At 51.5% G+C, this 27,969-nt stretch overlaps 1 protein-coding gene across 1 annotated transcript; it reads right to left on the bottom strand.

Annotated features, from left to right (window-relative positions):
- Positions 1-276: 276 nt before the first annotated feature.
- Positions 277-27,967, bottom strand: ATP6V1B1 (ATPase H+ transporting V1 subunit B1). Its single transcript, XM_030877729.2, has 14 exons — positions 27,850-27,967; positions 21,176-21,231; positions 8,565-8,663; positions 8,262-8,355; positions 7,593-7,670; positions 6,565-6,704; positions 5,525-5,626; positions 4,911-5,008; positions 3,809-3,932; positions 3,513-3,663; positions 3,191-3,273; positions 2,244-2,348; positions 1,918-2,047; positions 277-1,827 (listed from the first exon to the last, which is right to left on the bottom strand). Exons 1-14 carry the CDS (start codon positions 27,965-27,967, stop codon positions 1,664-1,666), a joined length of 1,542 nt encoding a protein of 513 aa, XP_030733589.1. The 3' UTR covers positions 277-1,663.
- Between the last annotated feature and the right edge of the window lie 2 nt (positions 27,968-27,969).

The following is a 27,969-nucleotide window of genomic DNA, read 5'->3' on the forward strand; positions in this document are numbered from 1 at the left end:
TGGAACCCTCTTGCATGGTTGGGGAATGTCACATGGTGCAGCCACTTTTGGAAGTAGCTTTGCAGTCTGGCAGTTCCACGAATGGTTAAACAGGGAGTCACCATCTGACACCCAGTTATTTCACTCCTAGGTATGTACGCAATAGAAATAAAAACATACATCCACACAAAAACTTGTACGTGACTGTTCATAGCAGCATTATTTATGACAGTGAACAGTTGCTTCAACCACATGTCCATATACTGATGAAGAGATAAAAGATGTATCCATACTGTGAAATATTATTTAGCAATAAAAAGGCAAGAAGTACTGACACAGGCTACAACATGGATGAACCTTTAAAATATTACACTAAGTGAAAGAAGCCAGACACGAAAGACCACATATTGTATGATTCTATTTATATGAGTTGACCAGCGCAGGCAAAGCTACAGAGATAGAAAGATGAATGATTGTCTTGGGCTGGGGAGGGGGCAGAAGTGTGGTTTGAGAAGTGATAACTTGGGGTACAGGGTTTCTTTTTAAGGTAATGAAAATGTTCTAAAATCGATTGTGGTGATGATTGCACAACTCTGTGAATAGACTAAAAGTTGTTGAATTGTACAATTATAAACAGGTAAACTGCATGGTACGTGAATCAATCTCAATAAAGCTGTTATTAAGTCAGAACAACCCTATGTCCTGTGGACACCCAGAAGCTTTCCCTAAAATGGCTGGAAATTGTCTTGGGGATGGGAATTTTATTCTCAAGTCCTCCTTTGGTGTCAGCTCTTGATCCGAGAATTCTGGCCTGGTTCCACAACACATTGACCCAGAAATGGAACTCAGCCTTCTGCTGAAGTTCTATCTTCCCAACCTGCCCTACCTCTTAGGAAGCACCCATGACTCCATCGTAGGTGGGGCAGAGGAGACAGGAAGGGATGGTATTACAGAAGAGCAGGCAGCTTTCAAAGGAACACCAGGTATCCTGGTTTTTAGGAAGCTCTTCGCCCATTTCTTAACTGGGGGGCCTTTCCTCAGCCTTTGCACACTGCCCCCACTGTTCCTCAGGCCATCTCCCCAGCAACTCCCCTCCCCATCTGGAGCAAACCAAATTCCTTCCTAGCATCTCTTAGGCAGAGCTGTTTAGAATCAGATACATCTTTTGTGGCCTTGAGATTGTCCTTTCTATGGCCTATGAGCTCACATTCCACCCAAGAAATTTATCAAGATATTTTTTAACAAAGATAAATATCTCCCTAAGAAGAATTCTGTTGTCACCTGTTAAGACACTAATGTAGCCTTTTTTTTTTTTTTTAAGGTGGAGAGAATAGTTTAGTGAACCTCATGTACCCCAGCAGCTCCAACAATTATCAGTGTTTTGCCAATCTTGTATTTACATGAGATAAATTCTTGGGAGAGGGCGGTGGTACTTTTAAAATACAAATGCTCCTATCAGAACAAGACAGAGAATATAGGCTTAACCACCTTCTGTTTCCCATGTCGGGGAATCCAGGGAGAGGACTGGAGCGTAGGAGCCCCCCATAACCTGTAGGGGACTGAGGGTGGGCACGGAGCGATGGGTTAAGGTGTGCGGACCAAGACGATAGGGCGGGGTGTGTAGATCGGGCGCCCGGCGAGGGCGGTGCCAGGACCTGGCTCCGGGGCCAGGCTTCCCGCGGGGCTAAAGCGCCGTGTCGGGCTCGGGGTCCGGCGGCGCCCCCTCGCGGGAGTAGAATTCATCGATAATGTTCTGCGGGATGCGCTTCAGCATCTCCTTGGGGAAGATGCGCAACAGCTTCCACCCCAGGTCCAAAGACTCGAACACCGAGCGTTTCTCGTAGGGACCTAGGGACAGAGCAGGAGTGTTAAGGGTGTGTGCGTGTGTGGGTGTCGGACCAAGGGGGTTGCTGCCTGAACGCCCCCAACGCGCCTCACCCTGGTTGATGAAGTTCTTCTCAAATTTCTGCAGGAATTCCAGGTAGAGCAGGTCCTCGGAAAGGAGCGCCTCCTCCCCCACCACTGCCTTCATGGCCTGCACGTCCTTCCCGACGGCGTAGCAGGCATACTGGTGAAGGGGGGAGGGGTTCAGCGGTCACGGCAGGCTTACCGCAGGAGTCCCGTGTTCCCCCATGTGACTGTGCGGGGACCCCAAAAGGGGAGGAATTTTTTTCTTCCAGGAGAAAAGTTCGTGGTCCAGCTAGGGCTCCAAACTCCAGCTTCTGAAACTAGCTTCCCCACCAGCCCTTGGGCTCTCTCCTTACCAGCTGGTTGGAGACATCGCCATGGTCCTTTCTCGTCATGCCCTCCCCAATGGCGGACTTCATCAGACGCGAGAGGGAAGGGAGGACGTTGATGGGGGGGTAGATCTGGGCGGGGCGAAGAAGGCGTGTCAGAAGGCAGGGTCCAAACTTTCCCTTCTTTCCCACCTCTACTTGTCTTCCCTCCCCCTGTGGTTCTCAGCAGACTGGTCGTTATTCATCCCACAGAGAGGTCAGCTGGCCACACCCCGCCCTCTATCGCCCACAAATTCTAGGGCTTGGGTATACAGGTGTCTACATGTGCGCACCTAGACAGGAGAGTGGAGGGGGGAGATGACATGACATTAGTTCATGAAAGTCTCGCTATTTCAAAACTTCTGATTATTTGGACAAAAGCCAGGTAGAAACTTAATAGTTCATAGTTGCAAAGAAAAACTGCCAAACAAAGAGGAAAGAGTAAGGGGGTGGCCTAAGATGGGACAGACACATTTTCTAACCCTTTGGTACATTATTCACCACCTACTTGTATCCGTTACCTATTGTTTTTGTTCACCAAATTACTAGAAAGGAAAGAGAAGTGATATTTATTTTGTATCTACGATCTGCTAGATGCTTTCTGTGGGCCAACTTATTTTATTTTATTCTCCACAATGCAACTGTGTGACATATATTATCATTCCCATTTTACAGATGAGGAAACCTAGGATCAGAGAGATGAAACGATTTTCTCAAGGTCCCACATCCAGGTAGGCTGGATTCCACCCAGACTTGTCTTCTGTCTGGGAACCAAACAGTCTTCCTGGGGATTATCTCCTGTTAGCGGTTAGCCTTGTCCGGCCCCTCCTCATTCACAGGGCGATGAAGTACAGGGGGTGGTGGGACATTGGTTATTAGTCAGTGTACTTGGAGATGGTGGAGAGAGCAGGAAGTGGGTAAGGAGGGGACAGTACCTGTCTGTTATGAAGCTGTCTGTCCACGTAGATCTGTCCCTCTGTGATGAAGCCCGTCAGGTCTGGAATCGGGTGGGTGATGTCTGCAAGGAAAGGCACTGGTGTCAGTGTAGATCCAGGTCTCCACCCACTCAGGGCCATGTAGGTTCTATTCCCTCATGGGAGTGGGTGCTCGGGGGACGCAAGGAAGGGACAGTGTCTACCCTGATGGAGGAACAGAGCTACTGCACACCTATATAAAGAAGCATGGGTCCTTTAAGTGTCTGGGTAGGATGGGAGGGCAGGAGGGCTGCAGAGGGTAGTGGGCAGGGAGGCGGCTCACCGTCATTGGGCATGGTGAGGATGGGGACCTGAGTGATGGACCCGCCCCGGCCCTCCACACGGCCTGCCCGCTCGTAGATGGTGGCCAGGTCTGTGTACATGTACCCAGGGAAGCCTCGGCGCCCGGGCACCTCCTCTCTGGCAGCTGAGACCTGCAATGTTTGTGGGCCTTGGGGTAAGAAAGGGGGCAAGAGGCCGACACAAGGAAGGGGAGTGGGGTCTCAGTGACCATGAGGAAAGGAGTGGGGACAGGCCTGCGTGGGCCAGCTCTGGGCACAGTGACTACAGCCACCTCACCTCCCGCAAGGCCTCTGCGTAGGAACTCATGTCTGTCAGTATGACCAGCACGTGCTTCTCACACTGGTAAGCAAGGAATTCAGCCGTGGTCAGTGCCAGGCGCGGGGTGATGATCCGCTCGATCCTGCAGATACGGCCAATGTTTAGAGAGCCTCGAGGCCCAGGCCTGTGCTCCATTTAGCCCCAGTGCTGAGTGGGTGGTGAACTGGGAAGCTGGTACAGTGCACAGCAGCAGAGGACTGGGTAAGATGAGCCCCAGGCCCCAGCCCCCAGATCCAGGCCATGGTTCCTGGGAGTGGGCCCTCAATCACGTCCTGCTATTCAAGGTAGGAATGAGGACAGAGGCGGGGACAGGCAGGGAGCTGGGTGAGAGAGGGACAGGCAGGGCCAGGAGTGACTGATGAGGATGACGGTGTCCCTCGTCCCCCAGGACACCCGAGCTTGGGCATCTGGAGCACTCACACACTCTGTGTCCTCGGGGTCCTTTCCTGACTGTTCCCCTCACTATTCCTTGCTGGGCATGGGTCAGAGGCTGGCCTGCCCTGGCAGCCCTTCCACTGGGGGCAGTCCAGGCACTCTCAGTCCCCGGGCTCTGCGGCGCTTTTCTCTGGTGACCTCATCTGGGCCTCCTGAACTCTGCTACCTGGTTTGAGTTCCTTCTGAGTACCTTCAGTTCCCAGGACAGTTTATTAGATTTTTTTTTTCATCACCTAAGCTGCAGATTTAAACTCACATTTTCTCAACTTTTAAAATAGCAGTTTTTCTAAGCGAATCGTTTAGGGAAATATCTCTTTAGTGGTGACCTGGTGGAAGTGAGTCTCGGATGAGGGGTCCTGACTTGGGATGGTGGCTAGACGCAGGTTGAGGGCAGGGCGGAGGGGCGACAGGTGGCCGGCGGGCTGTGGCCCAGCTCCCTGTCTCTCCGTGTGCTGTCCCTACCTCTTCCCCAGCCTCAGTGTCCCCATCTCCACAATGAGGGGCTGTTCTCCCAGCTCTGGCCCATGGCTGTAGTTCTGGGATGCCTGAGACCTGGTACTCTGGGTCTTGGAAGGGGACAGGGCCTGCTGCCTAAGGGCAGTATGGGTGCCAGGGGACGGCTCACGTGGGGTCGTTGGCCAAGTTCAGGAAGAGGCAGACATTGCCCATGGTACCGTTCTGCTCGAAGTCGGACTTGAAGAACCTGGCTGTCTCCATGTTCACCTGGACACACAGCAGGGAGGGCTGGAGGCGGGGACCAGGCTCCTTCCCTCTCTTCTCAGTAATGCCTATTGACTGACCTGCTAACGGTCACTGGGGTGAACCTGGGGCTTAAGAGGGCAGGGCTGGGTTTGCTGCCCAGGCCGGGATAGGGTCTCATCAGAGCCCCAGAGAGAGGTTCAGACTTCAGGCTCAGCTCTGCTCAGTGCCACCCCTGCCCCTTCCCCTACCCGCTGCTTCCCTGCTAAACTCCCCGTCCCTGCCTTGGGCCCTCTAAGGGCCCCCGGGATCCCAGCTGTCCTGGGCTCATCTTATAGCTGCCGTGGCCTCTGGGCTTCTGTGGGGCACACACTGCCCACTCCTCCAGTCATGCTCTTGCCTCTCTCACCAGACAGGCTCCGACTTTGAAGGCTTCTCAAGAAGAAGGATAATGCCTCCCGCATAAGACTGGCTGTGCCAGGGGCCAAGGCTGCCCGCCCATAGCTTCCAGAACTTGCCAATCGGCCCAGCCCCTCTTACCCCCATGGCTGCAAAGACGATGGCAAAGTTGTCATCGTGGTAGTCCAGCACGGCCTTGGATTTCTTCACCAGCCCAGCCTGGCGGCAGATCTGGGCGGCAATCTGGGGATGGGAGGAAGGACAGCAGAACCAGAGCTCGAGTCAGCCCTCTGAGCACCACTGCGGAGCACGGACAGGGTAACTCCCAGCCCATCCTGCCGCCAAGGCCTTCGGTGGGAGGGCCCCAAGGTCAGCAAGGAAGAAGGGCTGCCCTGGGTCCTACAGCCGCTCTCAGGGGAGGGCTGCCTTATTCTGTGGCACCTGAAGACCCAGGGTGCCTGTCATGAGGAGCAGCGTGGAAAAACAGTTCCAGAGAGCAACTGCCTACCGTGGGTTAGGGGCAACTTGGCCCTTCAGAGTCCCCTCTGCCCCGCAGCCTGCTAGGGGTATCTCTGGGGTTTGCCCCAGGCCTGCAGCGTGTGGAGTTTCCAGTCGTCATGTCCAGATCCAGGATGAGCGTGTGTGTAGGGGGAAGGCAGGGACACTTCTGCCGTCTAATCTCTCTGAGCATTTCGAGGGTGAGCCGGGGTGCATCCAGGAGTAGAGGAGTGGGGGTGGTCGGGGGGGACCCTCTAGAAACCTTGTCACACCAGCTACTCCGGAAGAAATGGGCTGTCCACTCTGGGTAGAGGGGGTAGGGCAGCAAACCTGCACAGGGAGGCTTCAGACGGCCGTGGGGCTGGCCCGAGGTGGGGTTCGCTCAGTGCAGGCAAGTAAAGACCATTTAAAGGACCAGTGGTAGAGCCGTGGGCTCAGCTGCGCAGGACACTCAACACTGAGGCTACCCGTGGGCTCTCTCATGAGCCAGTGCGAGCCCCACTCATTCAGGATGGAGGCTTGGAGATCTGTCTGGGGGCCCTGAGTCCCTGAGCTGCCAGGAGACAGCTGCCAGAGACCCCAGCCTGCTCGGCACAGGAGGCCCCCCTCGCTGGCCCACCAGCCCCGGCCTCTGCTCCGTCCCTTCCCCTTGGTCATGCCCACAGGCCCCTCGAAGTCCTCACCTCATTGTGGGGGAGCCCAGCTGCTGAGAAGATGGGGATCTTCTGGCCACGGGCAATGCTGTTCATGACGTCGATGGGCGAGATGCCCGTCTGAATCATCTCCTCTGGGTAGATGCGGTTGTGGGGGTTGATGGGCTGGCCTGGGAGACGGTGACCATGGACCCTGCTCAAGGGTTCAGGCCTTGCCCGCCCTCCCCCACCCCGTCCCAGACTCCGGGGCAGCACTGGTTAAAAGAATTTTCTTCCATGATGGAAATGTGCTCTAACTGCGCTGCCCAAAACGTAGCCCTGGCCGCGTGTGGCTATTGAGCATGCAAAATGTGGGGTTTTTTTAAAAATTAATTTATTTTATTTTTGGCTGTGTTGGGTCTTCCTTGCTGCAAGTGGGCTTCTCCTTGCAGTGGCTTCTCTTGTCGCGGAGCACGGGCTCTAGGCGCGCGGGCTTCAGTAGTTGTGGCTCACGGGCTCTAGAGCGCAGGCTCAGTAGTTGTGGCACATGGGCTTAGATGCTCCGTGGTATGTGGGATCTTCCCAGACCAGGGCTCGAACCCGTGTCCCCTGCATTGGCAGGCGGGTTCTTAACCACTGCGCCACCAGGGAAGTCCCGCCATGTGGTTTTGAAATGAACTTTTATTTCATTTGAATTAGTCTGTATTTCAGTAGCCACAGTCCAGTGCTCCCTTGGACGGTGCCACCCAGGCACATTAGAAGTGGCAGGCAGGTGGATCCCAGAAGGCAGGAGAGTGAGGGTCTTGGGCACCTGGGGAACTTTGCACAATGATGATAGCATTTTATAGGAATGGGACATGAAATGCAGCTGGCCCCAGACAGAGGGGCCTTTGCTCTTCTCGTATCTCACCTGACCTGCCTGTTAGTATGACCAGTCCTGGGGGTGAGCCCTGGGCAATGGCCCTGGCTTTCATCTGGGGCAGAATTTCCAAGGGCGAGGTGACAGAGGCAGTGACTGGGGTGGGGAAGGTAGTTGGGGGCTGGGTCCCGAGAGCTGTCCTGACCCTCCAGTCACTTACCATTGATATCCAGGAAGTCCTCTGCCATGACCACTGGCCCCTTGTCAATGGGTTTGCCAGAGCCATTGAAAACCCGACCTGGGAGTGGGTGAGAGGGGTTGAGTGGTGCTCAGGAACAGCCCTGGGTCTCTCACTGCCACTCACCCTCCACACCAGCAGCTCTCACCCAGCCCTCGTGTCCCAATTGCCCCATGTCCCCCTCCCCTCAGCCCTTGGTTACCCCCAGGGAGCTGGCTACAGTGACTGCCTCCTTGGGGGTCTTTCCTCCTCTCCTGGAAACCTTTACAGGCAAGGCCTTGGCCCAGGACAATGACTCTAATGGGGAGTTTTAGGGCTGGAAAGAGGAGAGGGCCAGGTATGGCAGATCTTGGGAGAAAATTAGGGATGTGCAGTTCGTTTCAGCTTGACCCCAAATAGACGGCTACCTCCTCTGCCTCTAATTTACTGAAGCTGCCTTCCTCATGTATTGAGCACCTGCTGTATGTCAGGCCCTGAGCTGGGGTTGGGGGTCAAAGACAAGGCACAACCTCTGACCTTAAAGGGCTCCCAGGGGAGGCAGACTAGGTAAAGAGGCAATGACAGTGCGGTCTGCTAGGTAAGCACTTGGTTAGGGAAGCTGGGCTGGCTGGACAGAGGGACGCCCTCACCCTGCCCATCCCTACCCCTCACCCAGCATGTCCTCCGACACTGGAGTCCGTAGGATGTCCCCTGTGAATTCGCAGGTGGTCTTCTGGGCATCGATCCCAGAGGTCCCTTCAAACACCTACAGGGTAAGAGGTTAGTTAGTCTAATAAGCGGTTTGCTGGGGGATAACAGGGCCTCCCATTCTAGGCTCCCTTTGTGTCCAGCTCCGGGCAAAGCTCTCTCAGGGGAAATAGAACATTTTCTGCCTTTGGAGTTTATAAGATAGTGTGGAAACCTTGTGGATTCATTCATTTATTCAACCACCAACATCTTACTGACACCACTTACCTGAACGATTGCCTTGGTCCCAGCCACCTCAAGCACTTGCCCGTTCCTCTGAGTCCCATTGGGGAGGGTGAAGTTGACGATCTCAGCATACTGGGCAAACTGGCAGGAGGGGAGAGCACCCCAGAGTGTCAGTGAGACCAGAGGTGAAGTCCCTGTCTCCTCCCCAGACTTCCTTGACCCATTCTCAAGCTCCTTTCTCCCATCTTGTGCCCGGATACTCCTGGAAATGAACTTCAGAGACTGGTAAGTGGAAAGCTTAAATTCTGTTTGGGAGGCAGTATACCTGGGTGGGTAGGAGTACCGACTTTGAGCCTTACTTTCCTCATCTTTAAAATGGGAATAATACTAACACCTATTTCATAAGGCTGCTGTGGGGATGAAATATATGGGAAGTCATTAGCTGGTGCCGGGACCTTATAACAGCTCAATAAAATGTAGTAGCTGTTATGGCTGTTTAGGTCTCCTGACAGCACCATTGTTTCTGCCCCTGTGGACTAATGGTGAACACACTGGCAAAGTTCTCTCCTCGGCTCCCAGATGTCCCCATCTACCAGTGGCAATCTTTCCCTAGCCATGGGGCTGGGATCAATTCACATGTAGTCCTCACAGGCTTCAGGAAAAAAACGAATCAGGCAATCACTTTGCTTTTGGCTAAGATCAAGTGAAGTATTCATTCTTATCAATGTAGAAAGCATCAGGCCAACATCTGGAATATATAAAGAAATCTTACAACTCAACAACAAAAAGACAAATACGCTATTTTAAAAATGGCAAAGGATCTAAATAAACATTTCTCCAAAGAAGATATACATGTGCCCAATAAGCACATAAATGATCAACTAATTAGTCACTAAAGAAACGCAAAACACACAATGAGACAGCACTTCACACTCATTAATATGATCGTAATAAAAAAGACAGATAATAACACGTGTTAAGGTTGTGGAGAAACTGGAACGTTCAGACACTGATGGTGTGAATGTAAAATTGTGTGGTCACTTTGGAGAATATCTGGTGGTTTCTCAAAAGGTTAAATATAGAGTTACAATATGACCCAGCAATTCCACTCCCAGGTGTACACCCAAGAGAAAGAGAAACACATGTCCACATAAAAACTTGCTTATGAAGGCTCATAGCAGCATTATTCATAACAGGCAAAAAGTGAAAACAACCCAAACGTCCACAAACTGACAAATGGATAAACAAAAGGTGGGATATCCAGGCAGTGGAATATGTCAGCTTTAAAAAGGGATGAAGGCGACTTCCCTGCTGGCGCAGTGGTTAAGAATTCGCCTGCCAATGCAGGGGACATGGGTTTGAGCCCTGGTCTGGGAAGATTCCAGATGCCACGGAGCAACTCAACCCATGCGCCACAACTACTGAGCCTGCGTACCACAACTACTGAAGCCTGTGTGCCTACAGCCCATGCTCCGCAACAAGAGAAGCCACCGCAGTGAGAAATGAGAAGCCCGCGCACCGCAAGGAAGAGTAGCCCCCACTTGCCGTGTCTAGAGAAAGCCCGCGTGCAACACAGCCAAAAATAAATAAATTAAAAAAAAATAAGGGATGAAGTACTGATCTATACTACAACATGGATGAATCTTGAAAACATCATGCTAAGTGAGAGAAGCCAGAAACAACAGGCCACACGGTATATAATTCCACTGATATGAAATGTCCAGACTGGTCAAATCCATAAAACAAAAAGTTAGTGGTTGCTGGGGACTGGAGGAGGGAGGATTGGTGGTGACAGCTAACAGCTTCAGGGTTTCTGTTTGAGGTGATGAAAATGTTCTGGAATCAAGTAGTGGTGATGGTTGCACAACTCTGTGTATAGACTAAAACCCACTGAACTATACACTTGAAAAGAGTGAAGTTTATAGTATACACATTATAACTCAATTTTAAAAACCAATCAGGCTGTCCTTCCAGGAACCCAGGCAGCAAGTGGGTAGGTGGATGTCTGCCCCAAGGGAATCCCTGAGCTCCGCTGTCAGTGTGTGCTTCAGGAGCCAAGTTCTAGACGAGGCTATGAGCCAAGCCAAAGAAGCTGGGCTGGGAGAGCAGACGCTCCCAGCTGACACTGGTTCTCAGCTCTGGTCAGCACCAGGAGAGCTAAGCCCTCCACCTGCACCTTCTTCCCAGGGGAGGTCCTGGAGAGAATGCATGGCATCGCCCAGGCTCCCTCACCTTGCTGCCCATCCACCTGGCTTCCTTGATTCACTTCAGGGGTAAGTCATAATCTTAATCCAATAAGAATAAATGTAAAAAAGACTGCATCTCTCCCTGCAATGTTTCTAATATTCTGGGAAATTAAAGAACTCCTCTAAGTTACTCCTTGGACATTAGAAGAAATCAAAACTAAAATCACAGAAGAAACAGAAAATAATGAAAAGGATATCACTTCGAACACATCAGTGTTTTCTGATCATAATCAAAGTAAGTTAGAAATCAATAACAAAAGGATAGTTAGAAAAACTTCATACATTTGGAAATTTTGAAACGTTCTAAATATAGAAAAACTGGGACTTCCCTAGTGGTGCAGTGGTTAAGAATCTGCCCGCCAATGCAGGGGACATGGGTTCGAGCCCTGGTCTGGGAAGATCCCACATGCCGTGGAGCAACTAAGACCATGTGCCACAACTACTGAGCCCGCATGCCACAACTACTGAAGCCCATGTGCCTAGAGCTTGTGCTCTGCAACAAGAGAAGCCACTGCAGTGAGAAGCCCACGCGCCACAAAGAAGAGTAGCTCCCCCTTGCCGCGACTAGAGAAAGCCCGCGCACAGCAACGAAGACCCAATGAAGCCAAAAATAAATAAATAAATATAGAAAAACTTATAATCAGATTAGAAAACATTTAGCACTAAACAATAATGAGAAACTATTTTTCAACACACATGTGATGCATTTAAAGCTTTAAATGCTTATATTAGAAAAGAAAAAAAGGTAGAGGTAGTTTAAATGTATGCAACATGAAAAGTTAGAAAATAGAACAGCATTAAAATTCCAAATAAAATAAAAGAAATAATAAAAGGGCAGAGATCATTAAAATAGAAACAAACATATAATCGAGATGACCAACAAAGCCAAACTGGTTCTTTGAAAAGACTAATAAAATAGACAAATCTCTGGCATCACTGACTAAAAGACATGAGTAAATAATTGTTGGAATAAAAAAAGTCAAAGCTAGCTATACTAATAATATTAAAAATAATTTTAAAATTATGAATAACTTTATGCAATATATTTCAGAACTTAGATGAATAAATGTCTTGAAAAATACAAATCAAACCAAATCCAATTAAAAACAAAATAGAAAGCCAGGATAGTCCTATAATCTTCAAGATATTGGATAAATAACTTAAAATCTTTCCAGGAAGAAAACACCAGTCCCAGATAATTAGTGAGTTCTAACAATCAAGGAACAAATAATTTGAAACCTACTTAAGCTCTTCAAAAGACTGGAAGAAAAACTCCAGTCTTAATTAATTTTATGAGGCAAGGATAATCTTGATACAAAATAAGATAATAATGGGAAATTTATAGGCAATCTCAATCATGAACATAGATGCAAAAATACTAAGCAAATATTAGCAAACTAAATCCAGCAATGTACCAAAAAGACCACAAGTTACAAACAAACCAAACAATAAAAGAAAAAATTCAAGAAATGAAGATAAACACATACACACAAAAGACCAAGTTGGGATTATTCCAGGAATTCAAGGTTAGTCTAACATTAGAAAATCTACTAATAAATTTATCTTATTAATGAATTAAAGGATTAAAAAACATGTTATCTCAACAAGTTTTACAAAAAGTTTTGAAAAAAACTACGATTGAAAACAAAGAACAAAACTATTCTTTGAAAACAGAATAAAAGGGAAATTCTTTAACCCCAAAAAGTAGCCTCAGAAAACCTACAGAAAATATACTCAATGGTAAAAAGTATAAAACAGTCTCTTTAAATTTAGGAGCAAAACAACACTGCCTGCTATCATCATTCCATTCAGCATGGAGGAACTAACCAAAGTAATAAGATGAAGAGAAAACAGAGATTAGAAGAAAACAAAACTATAAAATGGAAAACTCCCAAACCCCAAATCTAATCTAGTACCCCCCCAAAACTATAGACTAATTTCTCTTATAAATATAGATGCAGAAATTATAAATAAACTACTGGCCAGTCAAATCAAACAATGTATTAAATAAATAAACATGTATGACCGAATAGGGTTTATTCCAAGCATACAAGCTTAGATCAATCAACCTTTGTGAATCAGTCAACATTTCACAACATCATTTATAATAATAGGGAGTTTGTGAACCTAAAAGAAAAACCCTACAGGATTATGCAAATAGAAATCAAAAGGCTTTTGATATAATTCAGCAGCTGTTTGTAATGCAATTCTATGTAAAACAGGTATGGAAGGTAACTCCTTGAATACTAGACTATATACCAAAACCAACATCAACATCCTTCTAAATGGTAAAATGCTAAGCCTATTTTCATTTCCAATAAAATCAGTAATGCACAGAGAGAGATGCCTGTATCACTGTTGTTACATAGCATTGTTTTGGAATTTTTGGTTTATACAATAAGACCAAAAAAAGAAATTGAGAAGTATACCAATAAACATAAATAGAGAATGTTCTATTTTTAAAAAAGGTAGTGAGGGAAGACCGTATTCTTCAGAAATGTTAAAGAAAGGCTGTAGAGGGCTTCCCTGGTGGTTCTGTGGTTGAGAATCTGCCTGCCAATGCAGGGGACACGGGTTCGAGCCCTGGTCCGGGAAGATCCCACTTGCTGCGGAGAAACTAAGCCCATGCACCACAACTACTGAGCCTGTGCTCTAGAACCCATGAGCCACAGCTACTGAGGCTGCGCGCCTAGAGCCTGTGCTCCACAACCAGAGGAGCCACTGCAATGAGAAGCCCGTGCACCGCGACAAAGAGTAGCCCCCACTCACCACAATGAAGACCCATTTTATAAAATAAATAAAATAAATATAGTTATCAAAAAAAAAAAAAAAGAAAGAAAGGCTGTGGAAATATTCCAGGTTATAGGAGGCTAAACAGACATGATGATTAAATGTGATACCAGGCCCTAGACTGGATCCTATACTGGAGGGAGAAAAATGCTATAAAAGACTTTGTTAGGTCAGCTTATAAATTGGAATATAGATTGTAGATTAAAGTATCAGTGTAAATTTTTAAAGTTGATAACTACTGTGGTTGTGTAAGAGAATATCCTTATTTTTCAGAAATACACACTAGAGTTTTGGGCATAACTTACTCTCAAAATACCTAAAAAAAAAAAAATTAAGCACACACACACACACACACACACACACACACATACACTCAGAGCAGTGATAGAACAAATGGGTAGATGGATATTCCTTGTACTATTTTTATTTTTGCAACTTTTTATAAATTTGAAATTGTTTCAATAAAAAGTCAAATTAAAGTATGCCAGTGGAAAAAGAGATATGATTCCCTTTATTTGCAGATGATATTGTATATCTAAAAAACCCTAAGAGGATCTAGTTAAAAACGAAAACAAACAAAAACAACCCCAACCAGGAGTAATAAGAGAATTTGGCTGTATACAAGATAAATATATAAAAATCAATCTCAGATTATTTTCCATTATGTTATTATAAGATATTGAGTATAGTTCCCTGTGTCATAGAGTAAATCTTTGTTGCTTATCTATTTTATTTAAGTAGTTTGTACCTGTTAATCCCACACTCCTAATTTATCTCATAATCTGAAAAAATGTATATATAGGGCTTCCCTGGTGGCGCAGCGGTTAAGAATCCACCTGCCAGTGCAGGGGACACTGATTCGAGCCTTGGTCCAGGAAGATCCCACATGCCGCGGAGCAACTAAGTCTGTGCACCACAACTACTGAGCCTGCACTCTAGAGCCCATGAGCCACAACTACTGAGCCCACGTGCCACAGCTACTGAGGCCCGTGCGCCTAGAGCCTGTGCTCCGCAACAAGAGAAGCCACCGCAATGAGAAGACCGCGCACCACAAGAGTAGCCCCCGCTTACTGCAACTAGAGAAAGCCTGCGTGCAGCAACGAAGACTCAATGCAGCCAAAAATAAATTTATTAAAAGAAAAAAAAGCTTCTCATTTAAAAAAATATATATATATAAAACTGATTCACTTTGCTGTATACCTGAAACTAACATATTGTAAATCAAGTATACTTCAATTAAGAAAAGTGTTCCCCCCAAAAGAATCACAGAATATTAAAACGTATCATTAAACAAAATTTATGCAAAAAGTGAAAAAAAACCAATCGCTATTATTTTCTATTCCAGCAATAAACGGAAGAGGAAATGGAGAAAAATATTTCATCCACAATAGGGCCGAAACCCATAAAATATCTGGAAATAAATTTAACAAGAAAGGTACAAGAAAATAATAAACTCTTACTGAAGGACAGAAAACAAGCCCTGAACAAATGGAGAGCACTAGTGCTTTCCAAGACAGAATGACTTACTATCACAAAAATATAAATCCTTTTCAAAAATATATAAATTCAATGCTTTCCCAATGGATTGCTTCTCCTGGAACTTGATAAAACGATCTTAAAATTCATGTAAATGTCTGAGAATATCCAAAAAGAGTTATGGAAAAGATCAGGGGTGGAGGACTTGCCTTGTCAGATAACTGAAACGTGCTCTAAAGCTACTGAGGTCAAGTGGTCAGTGTTGGGGTGAGGCAGATGAACGGAGATGTTGGAAGGCTAGAGTCCAGAAACAGATCCCAGATTTTAGGAGACTATTAGAGAACAAATGTGGCATATAAGTTCATAGGGAAAAAGAATTTATTGTACAAATGGTGCTAATACACTGGGTATCTATCCCTATCATAAACACAAACGCATTCCAGGCATATAAAAATTTAAATATAAAACTAAAACAAAATACCAGAAGTTTTTCTTCTTTCCTTTTTTATGGAATAATCCAGTTAAAAGCTGGATAAGAGAGACATCTTTAAGCAAGATAAGAAATCCAGAAGCCATAAACAAAAAAATAGAAATCTTTGATAATATAAATATTTGAAATTTCTGTATGGCAAAGATACCATAAACAAAGGTGAACAATAAACAAAGCAAAACGTACAACTCAGTGTGTAGGAAACGGTCACAGAGGAGGAAGTGCGATCTCAACTGATAAAAAGATACTCAGCTCCACTAGTCATCAGGGAAATGCAAATAAAAGCAAGATAGGACTAGTCTTAACCATTAGGCAAAATTACTGGAGAGCACGTATTCAGTGCTGGCAAGGATGCTGGGAAGTGGGTCCTCTCATGCATGGCTGGTTGGAATATGAATTACCACAACCTTGCTGGGCAAGCAATTTTGCTCCAAATTGTCAATATCTATTTAAAAATAAATAAGAACTTTGAACCAGCAGTTCCATTTGGGGGGAATCTAACCTGTAGCAATAAGGGCACCAGTATAAAAGGGATATATATTGCTATACTATTTGTAATAGCAAAACCTGGAAACATGTTGATTGTCTATCAAAAATGGAATACATCACGGTACATCCACACCACAGTATGTCCAAACCATAGTCGCTATCAAAAAGAATGAGTAAAATGTGTATCTACTGACATGGAGGAAAATACTCGATACATTTTAAGAGACTAACACCAACGTAAACATCTAACTTGCTTATAGTTGCCCATATACAGCAGGATCTTTACATTGGTTATCACACGAGGGTGGGAATAAAGAGGTTAGGGGCAAATAGTTAACTTTGTGTCTTTTATTTCACTAGTTACAAAAAGCATGTTTTGCGTGTGCGTGTAATTAAAATGTAAAAAAAAAGGGGGGGGGGGTGGGGGGAATTCCCTGGCGGTCCAGGGGTTAAGACGCCGCGCTCTCTCTGCAGGGGGCCGGGGTTCCATGCCTGGCGGGGAACTAAGATCCGGCAAGCAGCGCAGTGCGGCCCCCCAAAAAAAAGGGCGGGGGGAGTAGGGGAACGTGTTCAAGTACAGTGACGTCGTTGTCACCATCACGACTATCATTATATCCCCTGCTGTCCACACACCAGTGACCTTCAGGGCCAGCGAAGAGGGGTGGATGGCTCAATTCCCCTAAGCGGCGTGAGTAGGGTGGGGTCCTCCCCCCAGGGCTCCCTGCGACCGGAGGTTGAACCTGAGACAGGAGGATTCCCAGCTCTGACAGTCACTGAGAGAAGCTCTGGCTTGGGGATGCCAGGAAAGCGATCTTGTTCTCTCCGAAACCACCGTCAGGCCCCACGGAATGGGGTCACTGGGGGAGGGGGCTCGCCCCAAGAGGAGTGCTGAGGTCCGCGGAGGGGCTGATGCCGGACAGCCTTTGGCTTCATAACCACAAGAGGGAGCCCAAGAGCAAGGACTGCGAGGCCCCGGGAAACAAGTTAAATACAAGTCCTGGCTCCAACCCCTCTTCCGGTCTCTGTGGGCCTGTGTCTCTCTCTCTCTCTCTGAAATGGCCACTGGCCTCATTGTCTGGGGCGCAGATGGTGGGCTGCTAACCTCAGGAGGAAAAATGCTCGACAGAACACCAGCCTGAGCGGGCCCCAAAGCAATTAGGCAGTGGGCCCAATGAAAAACAGGCAGCAGGCTGATAAAAATCGATCCTTTGGGAACTTCCCTGGTGGTCCAGTGGGTAAGACTCCACGCTCTGGGAACTAGATCCCACATGCGTGCCGCAACTAAAGATCCCGCATGCCGCAACTAAGACCCGGCACATTCAAAATAAATTTTTTTTTTTTAATTCTCTATTACCTTAAAAAAAAAGCGATCGTTGGTATGTGGATTTGTGCGGGTGATGGAGAGGGGAGAAGAGGTGGCACACTGTGTGTCCCTGAAAGATGAAACGTCACAGAAAGTGAACTTTAAGCAGCAGAGAGGTTACAGCCAGATAGGAGGAAGAACTCTCAGAACCACGGAGCCCAAGCATGGAGGGTGTTACCTGGAATCCTTAGGAAGAGAATGCCAGTTATTTGTTTGGGGGGAAGGGTGGGTTTAGCCACTTAGAGCAGTGTGTGCAGCGGGAGAATTCCAATGTGCAGCAGTGAGCTTTTATTTATACCCCGTTTCCCAGCCGCAGACCTGATTCTCTCAGCTCTCATTGTTGGTTACTAAGAGAACTGCAGGGAGTGCAGCCCACCTCCTCTGCTGGAGATTCAACCGAGTTCCCAACCAGCCAGGGGTCAGGCACAGGGGTGCTGTCGCATCCACTCAGGAGCCTGGGAAGTTCTTAGCAAGCCTGGCAGGACTTGGACAGGGCGTGCAGCCTCCAAGGCTTCTCCCCATGACAACGCCCAGGGCAGTTTGGGAACTCCTCTTTGGAAATTGTTTTTGGAGCTGATGCACACACTTTTTTTTGTTTTTTTGGTTCGCGGGCCTCTCACTGTTGTGGCCTCTCCCGTTGCGGAGCACAGGCTATGGACGCGCAGGCTCAGCGGCCATGGCTCACGGGCCTAGCCGCTCCGTGGCATGAGGGATCTTCCCGGACCGGGGGGCACGAACCCGTGTCCCCTGCATCGGCAGGCGGACTCTCAACCACTGCGCCACCAGGGAAGCCCTGCACACACTTTTGAAAGATTTTCCCTGAAGAGTTTGGGAGCAGCCACAGACATTTGGAACCTAGTCTGGTGGGTAATGTGAATCTCAAACAAGGGCCTGTTTGAATCACAGAATATAGCAGGCGGAAGATCCTCTAGAACAGCGGTTCCGAGGGTGATGCGGCCCTCCCGGCAGCATTAGCCACCGGGAGCTTGTCAGGAATGCACATTATTGGGCCTCAACCCAGGCTGCTACCTTAAGAGGTTTTCATACAATTTCAAGGCCCTGATTACCTGTCTAAGAACTTTGGATCTATGCAAAATTCTTCCCCCCAATATTTTTCCATTTGAGAAGGCTGGAAGCAGAAAGCGTTATTGCCTGTGTGATTCAATTCGGGCAGAAGGTGGCGCTACAGAGACAGAATTGTGGCATTTTTGCCCAAGCAACTCTAGAACAAGGCGTGTGGGACAGTGGAGAGGGGTGCATAAAGGTGCCTTCTCCATCTCCTGCACTTATGAGACTGTCAGCTTCTGATTCCTCTCCTTCCCTCTGCAAGCCCAGGATTTTCTGGGTGTCTCCCTCACCCAGTTACTCTGTTCTACACGAGTTACCGATGTGTCCAGTAATCACAGAACCATGGCCTGGGAATCTATCTCCAGTTTCCTAGTCCAGCCCCACCTTACAGCTGGAAAATGGATGTCTGCATAGGTACTGACTCTCCATACAGAGTCCTGTATAGACTGACAGGGAGTGTGGCTGAGGTGGGCAAAGGCGCAGGAGATTGACCAACTGTTTATTTAATCAGACATATTAGCATTTCCGCATTCCAGGCAGGGCTCTCGCCAGCTGTTCTCAAGGAGGAATAATAACAATACATTTAACTGATTTGATCCTCACCACAATTCTATTGTCTTTTTTTTTTTTTTTTTTTTTGGCCTTGCTGCAGGGCACACGGGATCTTAGTTCCCCAACCAGGGATCAAACCCATGCCCCCTGCAGTGGCAATGCAGAGTCTTAACCACTGGACGACCAAAGGAGGTCCCCTATTGTCTTTTAATGGATGAGGAAACCAGGATTTACAATCCTAGACGGATGGTTCTCAGATTTCAGGCAGCATCAGATCACCTGGAGGGCTGTGAAAACAAACTTGTGGGCCCTCAGAGTTTCTGATTCTGTCAGCCTGGGGTAGAGCCCGAGAATCTGTAGTTCTCACAAGTTCCCGGGTGGTGCTGATGCTGCTGATCTAGAATTGACGGGTAGTTGATAGAAAGGGTGGGGTGGATCTGGGATTAAAGTTCAAGAGGTCTGAATCACACGGTCTGGTTCCAGTGCGCATGTGCAGACCAACTCCGCCACACTTCTTCCCAGGGCGTCCCTGACACTAATGGGCCCAACCGTGATGTCTCCATGAGCTTGGAATCTGTTTTCCAGAAATGAGTGGGTCTGATCTCTTTAATAGAGTTGGCTCAGATTTTGACAGGCCCATACTTATTCATGCTCTTATTCATTCATTCATTCACTCACCCTTCCTTTGAACAAACTGAGCCCCCATGATGGGCTAGGTGTTCAGTAAAAGTGCACCGTGGGGCTCTGGGAGCTTGGGATTGACAAACACCGTCCAAGTCCAATAGGAGGGCACATTGTGGTGGGCGGAGAGGGGCAGGGAGAAGACATGGGGCCAGGTGGTGACCAAATGCCTCGAAGGATGCTGCCAGCAAGACAATACACAAAGCTGAGAGCAGGGACAGGCTCACCGCTTCCAGGAGAAGGTGAGTCAGAAGAAGGGACCAGGGGGACAGGCAGTGGAGAAGGCAGAGTATGCGCAAAGGCCCAGAGACATCGAATGGCAGCTTCACACAGAGACACTGTGGGTTTCTAAGTGGGGAAGGGAGAGTGATGAGATGTGGAGAGGTATGCAGGACCCTTAAAGGACAGAGGGCCTGTGAGGTGAAGCCATGGGGAGACCTAGTGAGGTTGGAGCAGCAGAGGGAAGGGGTCAGGGCTGCATGGCTGCAGGGTAGAGGATGGGAGGGCGCTAGGCTGGGGCCCCTGAGGCCATGGCCATGATAAGGGTGTGGTGGGTGGGAGATTGCCGACAGAACATGGGCCAGGAAGGGAGGAATCAATGTGGCACCCAGATTTCCAGTTTGGGGTTGGGTGGCGTGGGGTGGGAGACAGGGGCAGAACTGGTTGGGGGGGAAGCAGAGTGATCGGGTAGCTTTGCAGAGCTCTTTACGCCTCGAGAATCCCCAACCCCGGGACTCAGAATACTGCCAGTGTCTGCCATGGTCCTACGGTTCCCTGAGGACACCAAGTCGCCCGCACCCCACCTCCTCCGTGAGGCCCGCCTCACTTCCCTCAAGCTCAGGCTGCTGGCTCCCGGGCGGAGACAGTCCAAAGACCTTGGAAAGCCTCAAGCTCTGGAGAGTCGGCTAGTATCCATCTGCCTGCCGCCTCCTCCTCTTCCTTTTAAAAGAAGACCCGTGAGGGCTCCCCTGGTGGCGCAGTGGTTGAGAGTCCACCTGCCGATGCAGGGGACACGGGTTCGTGCCCCGGTCTGGGAAGATCCCACATGCCACGGAGCGGCTGGGCCCGTGAGCCATGGCCGCTGAGCCTGCGCGTCCGGGGCCTGTGCTCCGCAGCGGAAGAGGCCACAACAGTGAGAGGCCCGCGTACCACAAAAAAAAAAAGAAAAAAAAGAAGACCCATGAAAGGCAGGTGGGAGGGTCCTGCCTTCCGGGGAAGCTGGACACAGCCATTCTACTGATGAAGAAAGAGGCACGATAGCTGCAATGCCCCTGTTCATTGCTGGTAGGAGCAGGTCTCTTAAGGCCCACAGCGGGGCCCACAGAAAAGGCAGGAAGAGAAAACCTCGGGTGGCCAGGGAGGGAGAATGTGGAGGTGGGTGTCTGGGGATCTGGGGCATGGGGGCCACCGAGGGGCAGGGCAATTTAGAAGAGATCAGTACAGGGGCCGGGAGTACTGGGATTTGGCCGTGGTGCCTGGGAAGAGACAGAAGTCTTACCTTGACCTGGTCCAGCACCACCAGGGGCCCATTGACGCTGCACACGGTCCTGTAGGCTGGGGAAGGGGTGGGGGAGGTGAGGGTCTCACACCGACACCCGGAGAGACAGACACACATAAGCATCCTCCACCTTCCCTCCCTCTAAGCACCACCCCCGCCCCTCTCTGGAGCCTGGGCCGTCAGGGTCATTAGCTGTGACAGGGCCAGCCACCATTGCTGTAAGGGTCATGCCCCTGCCCGCAGGGCCCCCGCTGCCTCGGACACCTGCAGAAGGCTGGGGGAGGGCCAGGGCAAGGGCAGAGGCCCCTCGAGTCCTTCCGTCCCACACCCCCAGCCATCAGAGGCCTTTCTCATCTCTGAGGCTACTTCCCGTCTGGCCTCGGCCCCCACTTACCCACTACTCCCTCCTCTCTGACCCACAGCATTTTCCAAAAGCTAGAGATGTGATGAGAGCTGCCTTCCCTGCACCTCAGCAGGGCCACACTTCTCTCCATCACCCCACACTGACTGGGCACTCGTGTGTGTGTGTGTGTGTGTGTGTGTGTGTGTGCGCGCGCGCGCGCGTGTGTGTGTTGGGGGTGCAGGCATCAGTGAGAAAAGTCAGCCAGGGCCCTGCGCTGCCACGAGGCCGGGCTCACTGGGCGCCTGTGGGAGCGGGGAGAGAGCAGAGCCACAAAGAAGGAGGATGAAGCAGACTGCCCCCGTCCTGATGGCTGGAGAGAGCCACAGATGGGATGTGAGCGCGGCTTACAGGGAGGGATTGGGTTAGACATCAGGAAATACTTCCCAGCTCCAGTGCTGGGGACCCCAGTAGGAGAAGCACAGACTGGCAGACGGGAAGCTTACTGTGGTTCTGTGAGGCGCTAGCTGAGGGGCCCTGGGTCCTTCCATCACCCATGACCCCGGGACATGGTAGCCCTTCTCCAGGGTCCTTTTGAAGTGCCAGTGGGACAACTGGGGTGAAGGAACCTGGCAGGGCAGGATGGTCAGGGGTGACTGTGAGGTCGCTGGGTCACTCCCAGGCTGGAAGGGCCTCCGACAGGAGAGCGGTGCAGCCCTCCTCTCAACAGGCCAGGAGAATGGGGCTCAGAGGAGTGGAAAGTCCACCCAGGGACACAGACCCCTGTGGCAGAGCAGGGGCAGGGCCCCCCTCGTGCTTCCTATCACACCACATGGGCTCCCACCTGCCCTCATGGTTTTAGCAGGCCTGCCGCCCAGCTGCTCCCGCCAGGCGAAGCTAAGCGGGGCTCAGTGGTCAACCCCTTATTTTTGTCAGATCGAAGTTCCTTTCCTGGGGACTTAGTCTAGGAAGACCGACTGGGCAAGGTGATCCTTGCACAGATGTTTTCTATGTTCTCCTGAACTTAAGGACTATTAGGAAAACTCAAGAAAGCTAAGTTCTTCTCAGACTTGGGCCCAGAGCTGGGGCACTCCCCTCTCCTTCCTGCCCTCAAGCTACCAGCCCCCACGTGCACCTGAGCCACTCTCTTGTCCTTTTCCCACGGAGGTGGTGTCCCATCTTCCATCTAAGCCAGCCCCTCCCCGGCACTGGGAACCAGGCCCTAGAGAAGGCTGAGCGCTAGGGTGACCCGCCAGCGTTCCTTCTCTCTGTGGCCTTCTCATCAAGCAAGTTCTGGTATTTTCCATCTTAAAATCACACCCTCCACCCCAATCCTTGTCCAGTGACGATCACAGCCCGGCTCCACTGCCCTCTCCACCTGCCACCCACACCTCACCTTCCAGTCTGGCTTTGCCCCTGGAAGGGACCAGGGCCTGGATGCACTCTCTCCTGCAGGTTCCTGGAGGCCCCGCCCTGCCCCGCCCTGCCCCGCCCCTCCACCCCTCTGGCTACTCCTCAGCCTATTTCCTTACCTTTGGATGCTGAGACCTCAAGGCTGGGACCTGGTTCTTGACATCTCACTCCTGCCCTGCAAGCTCTGTTTCCCTCCTCCCTCCTCCCGTCCTATCTTCAAGCCTGCCTCTCAGATGCCTTCACAATACTGGGCTAGGCAAATAAAGGAGGCAGATGAAAGATGGAGCCTACAGTTTAAAAGGGGATAAAGATGAAACAATTGCCAACTGGTCTGAAGGGAAAGAACAGGGTGGGTGGGAACGGGCTTGAACACCAGGCTTGGAGCTCACGGAGGAGGCGCCTTGCAGGAAGGGCCATCTGAGCTGAGGCTCCAAGGTCAAGTGCAGTCATCCAGGCAGCACCCAGACAGCTGGGCAAAGGGCACATCTGGCAGAGATAAGGAGGCCCAGGAGCCCAGAGAAAGAACTTGGGGCCTTTGGGGAACAGTGTTCACTGCTGGATTCCACCTCTTAGAAGAGTGTGGGCCTATGATGGACACTCAGTAAATATTTGTTGGGTGAATTATGGAAGGTGTCACCTTGTCCCACCAGCCCATTCCCGTATATCCCACATCAGGACCTATGTGTTCCCCCTACAGATACACACACACCTTCCCATCCCCAAACCAAACGAGGATCCTGTCGCCTACTCTGGCTCCTGTCACCCCTGTGAAGGTAGAATGGAAGGGATGATAAAGCGAATACACAGGCTAAAGGGGTTGTAGGCACAGGAAGACCCCAGCCTCTGGGGGGTTAGGGCAGAGGCCAGGGCTTCCACCTGCCCACCAAGAAAATCACCAAACAGCCCTTCCTGCCCAGGGAGCATTTTGATCAAACGCTCTGGGTTACTAGGACTGTGTGAAGTAGAGAGGAGCCAGGGAGCCCAGCAGAGGGAGCGTGGAGGATTGTGAGAACAGGGGAAGGAGCACGGGGCAGGGAGACCCGCGTTTTCAATAGCCCTGGGGAAGAGCTGGCATCTTACCGGCCCTGTGGAGAAGATACCAAGACAGCTCTAAAGTACCAACAACTCTACCCGCCAAGGGGAGGAGCGGTGAAGGTCGCAGGCACAAGGAGGGGAGCGATCTGCACGTGGGGGGGCCACTCCAGCTCCCAAGGAGGGGCTGGTCTGCAGGGAGCCCAGGCAAAGTGCTTGCCTGCAGCAGAGCGGGGTGCTCGGCACTTCTCAATTCTATGCAGCATGAGGTCTCTAAGTCCCCATCTCATCGCACCAGCCTCATCCATAAGCTGCCTTCCCAGGATTCCCGAGGACACGGTGGTTCTGGGCTCTAGTTGCTGGGTGGATATATCGCTCCATAGCCTGGACCTTTCACCGCAGATAATCCACTTACGTGGCCATTTCGGTTCAGTGTCTGGCTATTGCCTTCCTTTGTCCGAGGCCTCGCCCTTGACTGACTACGGCAGCTCACTGGGCCCTTTCCCCTCTGAAGTCCCACAGCTGCCACCCCAGTGGGTGCCCTACTCTCCAGCTTGTCCGGTACTGGAGACAGATCGTGTCCGTCCCTTCAGACCAGGGTGTCTCCTATGTAGGACTAGACAGTATCTTCTCTTAGAGGCTGTCTGGTTTGGACACAGCCAAGGTGGTGGCTGAGCAACAAAGGTGTCCTTGACCGGAAGCCAGGTCTTTTGTCTGCACCCACCCCCAACTCTGATGGTGTCCGTCGCATGGAGTGGCAAACTGAGGCCCAGGAAGTCGGCGGATTTCTCCTAGGGCCCACCACAAGTCAGGACAGTAGCCTGTGGCACTCGAGGCCTAGGGCCCTACCCCAGCCCAGGGCACGTCCCTGACCCGGGAGGTGGTGCTGGAGGCAAGGGCTGGAGGAGAAGACCCCTGAAGGGCACGGACACGTTGCAGACACTCCCTCCAGCTGCTCTGCCCACCCCCTCTCCATTGTCCTAGCTGACACTTCGGGTTGCTCTTCGGGCTGCGGGCCCCTTCTGCTCCCACCTCCCCACCGCCTTCCCCGGCAAAGGCTCAGCGGGGCTCCGCTAATTAGGGCCGGCTCAGCCACACCTGCAGCGTCCTGGGAGCCAGCAGAGGCGGGCGTCCATGCGTGAGGCCGGGGGGCGGGGCGGAGCGGATCAGGCCCTGCACCTCCTCCCAGATCCCCGCTGGAGGGATTAGGGGAGGGAGGGCAGGGGCGGAGGGTTCTTAGAATCGGCCCAAGACCCTGACGGTGGAACTCTCTCCGTGTAACCTCCCTTGCATTTCTGTTGAGGAAACCAAGGCAGCCAGTGGTTTGGCACTCAGGGCCCTGGGCCATCGGACCGGTCTCCAGCCCTCCAGCCAGACTGCCAGCCCGTGCGTCCTAACCTCTGCTCCTGCGGGGCGCCCCGACCCCTCACCCCACCCCTTCTGCCCCACACCACCAGATAGAGCTCCTGCCGCCTCCTCTCCGTGGAGCACAGCTCCAGCTCTGAGGAAGGCAGAGGGGTCCCTTCCTTCCCAGGGTGGATACTGCTGGGGTCCCTCCCCATCCTGATTCTACCCACCCCGCTTTCTGCCCTATTCCCTCCCTCAGCCACTGCAGAGAAATCACCTTTAATGCTTCTGGCCTGTTTAGTCCACCTCCTCCTCCAGGAAGTCTTCCCCTGGACCCATGCCCATGGCCAAGCGAGCTCTGGGGCTGGGAGTCAGCTGCCCCGTCCCCTGGCCCTCTGGTCCCCCAGCTCTCCTCCTAGGCTCCTTCTGCCTCTACACAAAGTTCTGCCTGGAAGTGCTTAGGGTCCCCTGGTGGGGCAGGAGGGCACAGAGGGGCACAGGAGTCCACCTGCCCAGGCCCCCGAGGAGGAAGGGAGGTGTTGGAGAAAGCTGCAGGTGCAGACGCACGCTGAGGAGTCCAGCCTCCCTCGGGCGGGGGGTGCCGGCCGGCCCCAGCGTGGACCTGTGAGGACAGGACGCCGGTGTGCAGCGAAAGCACAGGAGCGGCCTCTGTCTTCACAGCAACACCTTTAACGCGGCACTGGGCGAGGGGCTCACCTCGCGCTCACCCGTGACTCTGGGTGGGCTGTTGGGTGTGAACACAGTTGCCTGGCTGGGGGCCGCATGGTGCCAACGGCGGGGGGGACACTGCTGTTCCTGCTTCCAGCCGGGGTCAAACCTCCTGGGCCTTGGCCCTAGTGCCAGGGCCTGTGGACTATCAATAAGAGGCGGGCTGGGAGGGGATCCCGGGTAAGGTTGCACCCTGGGAGGGCACATTCCAGGGACGAGGAAAGCCGAGCTGTAGGTCCAGACCTCAGACCCCACCCCCCACTCAGCACCCAGGCGGCTCTCCCGTTCTCACAGGGGGAGGGGAAGACGGGGGAGGAGCCTGCGGGGGTGGCCTGGACAAAGGTCAGCCGACTCTACTCAGGTCTCCAGGCCCGGGCTCTGGACCCCGGGGGGGCACAGTTACTGCATATTTCTGGGCCTTGGTGACCCCGGCTTTGCAGTCGGGGAGGATCTGGACCTTGGTCCTCCCCGGGCCCGCGGGGCCTTCTTGATAAATCCGACCCCACTCGCTGTCAGTTTTTCCTTAGCTGGAGTGTTCCGCACCCCGCGGTGCCTGCCTCGGGCCTCAGGTGGTGGCCCACCCAGCCGAGGCGCTGCTCCCCCTGAGCCCTGGGTCTGGCCGTTCTGCTCCTGCTTTGCTCTCCGTGGTGTGGCCCCGCCGCACACGCAGCTCTCAGCTGCCTCTTCAGACACTCCCCCTGCCCCGGTGGGGCTGGCTGGCTGCAGAGGGAGGGGTGGCCGTGCTAGGCCAGCTTCTCCCCATACACACCCTCTTGGGAGCCTCTGGCTCTGCTTAGCTGGTGCCGGCCAGGCCGGTTTACTCCAGTGAACGGGGCTTCTGAGAATTCAACAATTCACCACACCAGGGAATGTGACCTTGGACAAGGAAATATGGCCGGAGCAGGGGTGCTCACTTTGGTCCTGGGGACTTCCAGGGTTTTCTGCCCCAGACACCCGGACTCGGCCCACCCCTGCAGGACGGGCACTCGAGCCACACCCACAGATGCCCCCGATGCCCCCTCGGAAGCCCACAAGGGTCCACTCCAGTGCCCGTGGTCCCCACACCCCTACCCCCGGATGCCAGGCATGTGCCCTTCTCCTAGCTGCTCACACAGACATGTGACATCATCTGACCACACACTCATCCATGTTCTCCCCGTGAGCACGCATGCTTGCACACACCCACCCCCACCCTGAGCGTACAAGCACGCACACACAGTCTCACACATTTCCTTTCTGATCACACACACGCTGTCACATACATATTCACACACGTATGTCATCACCCAAGTGAAGGTGGGGGCACACGCCCACCCAGGCACCCCCCTGGTTCCACACCCAGGCACGCTCCCCCAGAATGCACACATGACGTGACACACACGGTGTCAGGTGTTCCCCATCCTGAGAACGCACACGTACTCTGCGTTGCCACATACATCCCCCAGGGACACTTGATTATACAACTCCTCGCACTGAGTATTCTGGTGTACACATGCACACACCCCAAACACACATATGCACACAGGAGTGCACACACACACACACTCTTGGGGGCAGTTGGGAGCTCTCTGTGGACTTGGGGTCTCAGTGAAAGATCACTGATGACAGGAAGGTTCCTGCAGCTACTCCCCTGCCCTTTCTTCCGGGGTACCTTGGGCTGGGGACCCCCATCCCCCTACCCGCATCACTCCGCAGGACCGAAAGCCCCTTAGGTCTCCCCAGGTCTCGGGTCCTTCGCTTTCCCTGAGGCTAAGAAGGAGGACCTGCAGACCCAGCAGCCCGCCCGACCTCACCCACTGGGGGTCATACTCACTGACACGGGGGTGGGTGATGTAGTTTCGGGTGACCGCCTGCATGTGCTCTCTGGTGGCACCCAGGTTGGAGCCACTGCTGGGGACCCCCCCGGGGCTACTGTCTACCTTTGCAGCCATGG

This window comes from Globicephala melas, chromosome 12, assembly GCF_963455315.2.
Source record: "Globicephala melas chromosome 12, mGloMel1.2, whole genome shotgun sequence".
Classification (NCBI taxonomy): Eukaryota; Metazoa; Chordata; class Mammalia; order Artiodactyla; family Delphinidae; genus Globicephala; species Globicephala melas.